The sequence below is a fragment of the Melanaphis sacchari genome, unplaced genomic scaffold (assembly GCF_002803265.2).
Source record: "Melanaphis sacchari strain LSU unplaced genomic scaffold, SCAv2.0 Contig159_pilon_pilon, whole genome shotgun sequence".
NCBI lineage: Eukaryota > Metazoa > Arthropoda > Insecta > Hemiptera > Aphididae > Melanaphis > Melanaphis sacchari.
Genome location: NW_020270721.1, coordinates 171,236 through 180,153, shown reverse-complemented (window position 1 = coordinate 180,153; position 8,918 = coordinate 171,236). Strand labels below are relative to the sequence as shown.

The window sequence follows — 8,918 nt, the reverse complement described above, 5'->3', positions numbered from 1 at the left end:
ATAAATAGTTATAGAAAATAATATCTAATAATACTGACTTTTAGAACACTAATCAAAATATGTTCTATTAATAATTATATTAAAATCATATAATACTTTTAGAAATTTTTAATAACTAATTATTTAAGTGATTGGTATAACACCAAAGTGTTATATTTTTGTATAAATCATTTATTCCAATCTAAAAAAATCTACAAAGATGATAATAATAATATAAAAAAACAATAATAAGAAATTAAATATAATGTTAAAAAAAATTATATATATATAAATTATCAAACATTCTATTATTAAGGTCAAAATTCATTACATAGAAAAAACATATAAAAAATTATATAGTAAAAGTTAGTAAAGTAAACACAAGGTTAAACATAGATTTGAAGACAGAGTAGTGATAAATTAAATAATAAATAAATTAAGATATATGGCCACAAAATTTGATTGCACGTTATAAGAAGTCTTATTTTCTCCATAAGCTTTTGAAAAATCCCCGTTTTGATTGACTGGTCACACATTCTTCACTTATATCTCCTAAAATTAATTAAAATTGTGTATAGTTTATCAAACGATGCAATTATAAAATATAATAACAGTTTAAATTATATTTCCAATAAATAATATTAACTAATATTAGTGTAAATGACACACTATAAATGCTATTTAAATTAATAAATAGTGTTTTGATATTAAATTAGTTTTTAGGAATCGCATAAAAAATATGATAAGTGATATTTAAATGGTATAAATTAAAACTGTTTAATTAGATTTTTATTACAAGGAACTATAGACTGAAATATAACTTGATAAACAATTTATTATTTGTTATAACATATAATTTATAGCTAATATTAAACTATATTTCGACTTTTATAAATCACGTGTATTTAAAATATTTAATTTTAAAACTCATATTTTTGTTTATATATTCATACTCATAACATATGTATATAGAAGAGATAAATTAAATTAGTTACCGTGTGGTCCAATCACTGAAGACGAGAATACAGTTTTAGATTTGTTACTTTTGTTAGTATTACCTGAAACAAAATAAAATGTTATTAAGTAGGCATCTCAAATGCAATACAAATAATTTTAGGAGTAATGAATTACACTATATTAAGTGTACATAGAAATTGTAGATCATCTTATATTTAGTTATTTAAAAAAATATTTTCAAATATTGGAAAATTTTACAACAATAGTAAGTTCATAACAATACTAATTTATACTTGGATGACTCGAAATTATGTGACGTAAAAGAAAATAAATGAATTAATCAATACTTTGAAATTAATGACTATAATTTTTTTTTTTTTACTTTTATTGAATTTAATATTGCTCAACATTTAACTTAACACTAATATATTTAATAAACATAATTGTTAAATTCAATTTGTAACCATAACAATCTATTGGTAGATTAATACTGTCATATCAAATTTAAATGTATTATATACTTTAAATAGAAATCTTAAACAGTTTATAGTATGTATATTTTACTATATCTATATTATGGTAAGAAAAAATAATTTTAAAGAAGCTATAAAATACAAATTATCAACATAATATTATTATCAGGTTTATGATTTTTGAAAACTTTAACAGTATTGACATGACTTCACTAGGATATCTTTCTATAAAAACTTATTTAACTAATTAAACTAGTAATAGCACTTGAAAATGGTACTATAGAAACATTTAACTTAAGAAAGTGACAATTTAGACTTGGTTCAAAAAAGTAACTAGTGCCTAAAAAAGGGACCAAAGAGAAGTATTGGAGTAGTAACATCTGTCCAATAGAATAAAACTAAAAAAATACATTAAAATATAATTTCCATATGTTCGTAGCTTATAAGCTTAACAAAAATATAAAATTTTTCTTATATTAAACGTTCAAATCCAATGAACAATATTAGTTCATCATAATTTTGTTAAATCAAAAAATATTTGATTCATTTCTAAAATAAATTTATTAATACTTCATCAACTAACCCTTTCTAATAAGTAAACTTGTGACACGTCGTAGCGCTTCTCTGGGAGACCTGTGGAAAAATTTTGGTGTAAGGTTAGGGGGTAATGTAACAGGTTTGTGGCCTTCTCGAGAATCCCATTGTGAGTGACCCACAGGGCTTTTGCTAGCCAATTTATCAAGTTGTTCAACTGACACAGGGCGGAACTGTCGCTGCCGTGGATACCATCCCCTACCAGGTCCATTTAAGTGCAATAATTCTGCACCAGCCATTGCTTGACCCAAACCAATGCTAGAACCATGACCAGCACCCCTCATATTAATGCTCATACTATCTGTAATATATAAAAAAAATAATAAGTTATCAATAAAAATATGCTTACATACACTTTTATACTTTGAACTTACTTGACATTTGAGTCATTGTTTTAGTACCAGTGGCCGAATACTGACGTGGAAAATCACATCTTCCTAATAGTGGTGTATCTGGCAATGAGCTAGAAATGTCTGATAATTTTTCAATAGTACTAGGATGAATACTACTTTTAAGCATCAATGGTTTTGGGTATCCATCAGAAACGGGTACTTCTGATGGATAAGTTCTTCTTTCTGACTGCACCTGTAATTTTGTAGAAACATTATTTATGAACATTAAGCATAATTTTTTTTGTTAAACAGTTATTATTCACAAGACAATATATTATAATATGTAAGTATGTTCTCTTAGAATATGAGCATTAGGTAATTCTGAATTAAAATAAATTATGTTATTTAGCTAATGTATTTTTTACATTTTTCAATTTTTGTATTAAAACAATGATATAATAATGAATAATACTACAATAACATCTAATGAATATTCTATTTTTTTTTTTTTTTTTAATGTATCTAAATATTTTTACAAAAACAATTATATATAGATATATATTAATAAAAATTATTTTGATAGGTAAATCACGTAAAAAATATAGTATTTAATTAAAATAAACTTAAAGGGATTGATACAATTTAAAAGTAATTTACTTTAAATTAATGTGTTTTATGAGTTTTGCTATTAGAATCAAAAAATAGAAGATGATTAATGTAAAAGTAAACTAACATAAAATAATACAACTATACTTAATTTTAGGTGTTAATGACTTGTGTGTGTATAGAGTATATCACTAAACGAGAGTAATATTTACATAAACATTGAAAAAAAATAAAAACAAATAAAAAAATAATTAATTACTCACAGATCGTGTTCCAATTTTTTGATGTTGTTGAAAATTATGAGAAAATTCAGCGTCTATTGATCGAGATTTGATTATTGAAGTACTCGGTTCATTTTTGTGAGCATTAAATATGAAAGGTACAGGTGCAGAGTTTTCTCTTTTAGTTTCAACACCATTTAATATAGGTAGCTCTGAAACTATACACAATTTCATCAGAACAAATTAATTAAATTATAAGAAATAAGGATTTTCAATTGTTACCAGTTTCTTCAATAGGTGATGGAGGCAGTGGTCCAAATAAAAACGAATCAAAATCTCCATCAGTATTGTTAAGGCTTATTTGTTCATTCACAAATTCTTCTAATATGTTAGCATTAGCATAATTTTCACAATCATCATTAGAATCAATGTCAAGTCCTTTATCATACAAACTAAAATTTGTATAACCATTATCAACACAGTCCTCTCCATTTATACCTTCAAGTCCTTTATCGAACATATTAATACCAGTATAACCAATTTTCAAATTGCCATCTTCATTAACACTAATTTCATTTCCATTCTCAACTACATTCATATTTGTATAATCTATGTTAATACAATTTTCATTGGGTTTAGTTTCACATGCATTGCTAAAAGTAGTGATTTTGGTATAGCTAACATTAGTAAAACCATCATCATTATTAGTTATTATATTATCTTTATTGAAAACATTAATATTGATATAACCAATACTGGTACAGTCCTCTCCATTGGCATTAACTTCATTTTCTGTGTTCAATGTGTTAACATCTGAATAGCCAAAACTAGCACAGTCCTCTTCTTCATTAGTTTTAATTTCATGTTCAGAGTTGATAACATTAACATTTGTGTAATCTATGTCGGTACAGTCTTTTTCTGCGTTAGTTTGAAGTTCTTTATTAAATACATTAATGTTTGTGTAATCAATGCCCGTTAAGTCCTTTTCTATAGCAATATCGTGTTCATGATTTTTATTAATATTAATATTTGTATAACCAATACTGGTACAGTTTTCTTCAATGTTACTTTTAATTTCATTTTTATCGTTGATATTCATTTTGTGTTCTTTCTTAAAAACATTACTATTTTTATGATCATCATTTTGATCAATTTTCTGGGTCATAATTTCATTATTCACTTGACAATTAACAAAAATATCTTCAGTTTGGCAGCTTGTGTCAACATAAACTTTTTGATTTTGATGTTTAAATAATTCGGTTGATACTTGCACAGACATGTCATGTTTGGCAACAATATTTTTGCAAAGTTTATTCATAAATAATTCGTGTTTAGTTGCACACATAGTTAAGTATGAACACGAATGATGATTTTTAGAACTATCATGACTTAGATTTGGTAACGAAGAAACTCTGTAAAGTAAAGGTGGTTGTGGGGGCTGAAAGTCTGGTGGCATTTCATCTAGACCATCCACTAGACCTTCTTTAAGTAAAGTTTTTATGTCTTCAAATGTTGAACTAAATCGATTTAGTTCGTTGTCTTCGGTTAAAGAATGATTTCTATTATTTACGTATTTATTTACATGAGTTGGTATATCTTCACATTCTTCTGGAAAACATTGAACATAATTATTGCTTGAAACAACAGGACTTTCTTCTTGTAAAAACTGATTGTGATCAATTGCTATTGAATGATTATTCAATGGCACACTTTCACTGACTAGAGGCAAGACAATTTTTAAGACATTACTTGGTTGATCATCTAAACATAATTTGTTAATACATTCAGACTGTAAATTAGCTGTCTGAAGAACTGTCACACAACTATTGAGAGAAGAAGTAATTGGGTCTATAGCATTGGTTTCCTTTTCAGATTCTAAAGATGATATGTGTGACACTGTTTCAAGATCAACACATTCCATCACTTGTGCTAAAGGCCAACTTTTACGATCTTTTTGAAAAACTACTGGCTTTGAACATGAAATGTTTTCATCGTTTTCATTATATGTTTTATTTTTAACTCTAGGCTAAAAAAAAAAAAATTAATATATTAAGCTCATAAATCAAATTACACAAATTACCAAAGTAGATGATACAGCAATTGTATTAGGCAACATAATACAGTGTGATATTTCTTATTTTTGAGCTATTAAAAATTTGATTATCCTAGAAAACAAAACATCATGATGTAACTTCATATGTCTAATAATAACACCATAAAACAAATGCAAATTAAGACTATTAATGTATTATACTTTAATAAGCAGAGTTGAGATTTTATAGCATTAACATATTTCTTATGAAATGCTTGAGAAATAGCAGAGTAAGCTAAAAATGTAAGTTATTAAATTTCCATTTTATTTTGCATATTTTTAGCGCATATTTACCTATATTTAAAGTCATATTATTTATGCGATTTCAAGTGCTATAAAATCCCAACCGTAATAATAAGTAAGAATATTTAATTTTAAGCATAAGACTACAATAGTAGGAAATGTAATTTTAATAACAGAAGCAATAAACTACATTTTTTTTTTAAATAACACATGTATAATATAAATATAATTATTAATAATTTCATGTCTTATCAGTAGAGCACACATTTTTATGCACAAAAAAGTATCAAAAGATGGCATAAAATATGCAGTAAAAATCATAAAATATACAATGAATGAACAAAAATATTTTTTTTTATTCATTTAAAACTTATAAATCAAATAACTTATTATAGTTAATTACTTAAATACTTAATGAAAATGTTCACTTTAATATGCAATAACCATTAAATATATCTACAGAAATTTGCAAAAAAAATGTCACCATTAGATTAAAATATTATTATGATTCATGAAAATAATTAAAAAAAAATTCAAAAAAGTGAAAAGGAAAAAAATAAGTGATTGCATAGAAATCAATGTTCTACTTATGCATAATATTATAATCCTAAAAAATATTTTTCTATTTTAAAATTTTTAGGATTTTTAAATTAAATTGTTGAACGATAGAATAACAGTGTTTCTACATACTTTACAACATTAAACAACATATTAAAATATTTAATTATAATCAAGTACCTATGATACATTTTCTTTTACAAACCATACAAATATAACATAGTATCTAAATATGTATACATTTGTTTAAAATAATTAGTTTTAGAATAAAAAAATACATTACAAATATATCTATATTCATTTTAACTCGATAAATCTATTTATTTTTAAGAAATACATTAGATATTGTCTAAAATCATTTAATGACTTTTTAAATAGTCATAAATGTTAATAATGGCTACATGCCCACATGCCTTCAATCTAGCACATAGTGTGCTAAATAACTAAATTTGTTTTTATTCTAGACACATTGTTATATTTTTAAGTTTGACTCACAGTAATGTTAATAGGTAACAATTGCCCTATTTTAATTTACAATTATGATAAATATACTAACCTACATTGTTCAATTGATAATTGAAGTTTAAAACATCAATAATAAACCTATTACTTTATGGTCATTAGTACTAATTACATATTATTTAAACTTTAATTTAAAGTTTGTATTCTGAAAAAAAAAATCATAAGTGCCTTTAATAAGTAAGTAGGTATTAGTAATATTAAAATAATATTAGTTATTTATCAGTTAATTAAGAATATAACATATAATTATAAGAAAATACAAATTAAAAAAAAACTAATTAAGAAAAACTTATTGTAGAGTATAGAGGGTAATTTGTATTTATTCAATAATCCAAGTTCTCAACAAATGTAGGTGTAAAAATTTCTATATTTAATTTAAATTTTTTTAATAATTCAAATGTATTTGATTAAAATTTGTTTTTCTTGAAATTTTAACTGGAGATATTTTTTTGTAGTATTTTTTTCAGATACTGTAAATATATGTACAGATTATTTTGTAAGTTCATATCAGGTAACCGTATAACATGATATACCTAATATCTAAGTTTTATGGTATATACTTATTTAGATATTTAAATGGAGAATTTCATCATATATTAATAATATTAACATATATAAGTAGAGATAAAAAGGCTACATAAAAGAATAAAAACTTGTTTAAAATATTTTTTAGAAAAAAACAAAATGTATTATATTTCACAAATTTCTCATTAATACAAATTGTTTTGTTGCACATAAGACTTTATTATATAGGAATTTCAATATGCCAAATAATAGTAAATTAGGTAATTTAAAATAATACATTTCTAAAATATAGTTATTTTATATAGTACCTACATCTACCTATCTACATATTTAAAATTAAAATTAAATAATAAATAAATATTTTAAGATTAATATGTATTTACATAGTAAGCACATTGTAGCATACCAATTATTACCAATATTGAAAATTTGTGTTGCATATTGTAAGTATGAGTAAGTGAATAGTGTATACTGAATGTATATGATTTTTGTATATCGATGAAAGTAAAATAAAACGAGTTATTACATGGTTATTATTTAGATGTGTACATGGCGTTTTCTAAACTAGTACTAAAATTAAGACACATAAAAACAATACATATTCCAAAAATGGGAAAAACTTGTACTTTCTAACTATACAAGTTTGCTTACATATCATCAAGTTATATCTATAAATTATGACTAAATTTACTTACGTAAAACAGAGTTAATGTGGCAGGGGGAAAAATCCAACTCCAGAGATAGAATACAAGTCACACTGTACCACTAGTTATCTCCATTCTACGAAAAGACAATGTCAACATTTAAAACAGGATTAGTTGAAATGTTCGTCTAGATTCTAGGGTATTATCTATTGGTGAATTTGGACGAGACGATAACAACGAAAGCGCACGTTGAAACGAGAGGCGGAAGACGAGACTGTAATGCCATGATAGACAGGCTCAGTATCTCGACGAAGCGAGTCAGATGTACATCTCTGAACCACGGTTTGTGATACCCATTAATACCATGACATAATAATCGAAACAACAACAAACTCACCAGACACGGCGGCGCTCCGGCTCCTGTTTCCAACGCGTACGTCGACGAGTGGCATCCACCAACACTGTGGACCCGCGGAACGCCGTCGAAGTCGCGGATATATCGTCGTCCTAGTCGTCGCGTACCGCCGTCATCGTCACCGTCGTCGTCGTCGTCATACCTCCGAACGCGCAAACGGAAAACGCAGACGGCCGGCCCCCCCGCGAACGTCCATTCACTCGTTTTGACGAGTAAACCAGGCGAAATGTTTTCGATGGGGTAGGAGTAAGAAAAAAAATAAATAAAAATAAAAAAACTAAATGGTCAGTAAAAAAAAAAAAAAATCAACAAAACGATTACAGGGAACCGAAACGAAAATAATAATATTAAAGAGTTGTTACTGGCCGAAAATAATCAATAACTCCGCTTCTGTTTTGTTGTTGTGTATGTGCGTACGTGTGCGCGTGTGTGCGTGTGATAATGGCAGTCCTTGACATTGATAACACGGTGTTTACCATTTACTGCCGTCGCCGCCGCCACCGCCGCCGCCGATGACGCCAAACGCCTCCGCCGACGGAGATTGTGGGTCGCGGTTCGCGCGCGCGTGTGTGTAGCGTGTACGACTACAACGACTACACCGTTCGGTGGGGTCAATGCTGGGCGGTGAAGGGAGGAGTAAACGTTTTTACGCTTCTATAATGCTACGACCACGACGGCGCACGCACAGCCGTCGAATGTGGCACTTACAAAAAACATTATCATACCGCCATCACCACCATCACTGGCATCACTATGA

At 26.9% G+C, this 8,918-nt stretch overlaps 1 protein-coding gene across 1 annotated transcript; it reads right to left on the bottom strand.

The window, feature by feature from the left end:
- Positions 1–299: 299 nt before the first annotated feature.
- On the bottom strand, positions 300–8,829 carry LOC112592154. The gene is made up of 9 exons (XM_025336154.1): positions 8,144–8,829; positions 7,798–7,882; positions 5,243–5,327; positions 3,445–5,188; positions 3,205–3,380; positions 2,378–2,588; positions 1,993–2,304; positions 975–1,037; positions 300–531 (listed from the first exon to the last, which is right to left on the bottom strand). The coding sequence occupies exons 3-9, from the start codon at positions 5,276–5,278 to the stop codon at positions 461–463; spliced, it is 2,613 nt and encodes an 870-aa protein (XP_025191939.1). The 5' UTR covers positions 5,279–5,327; positions 7,798–7,882; positions 8,144–8,829; the 3' UTR covers positions 300–460.
- Positions 8,830–8,918: the final 89 nt, after the last annotated feature.

What these genes read in the sequence shown, in the direction of transcription:
- LOC112592154 (XM_025336154.1), bottom strand. Translation starts at nt 5,278, where the DNA reads ATGTTGCCTAATACAATTGCTGTATCATCTACTTTG. An exon ending in ATCACCTATTGAAGAAACTG is followed by an intron (nt 3,381 to 3,444) that starts GTAACAATTGAA and finishes AATTGTGTATAG; the next exon opens with TTTCAGAGCTACCTATATTA. An exon ending in AACAATGACTCAAATGTCAA is followed by an intron (nt 2,305 to 2,377) that starts GTAAGTTCAAAG and finishes TATATATTACAG; the next exon opens with ATAGTATGAGCATTAATATG.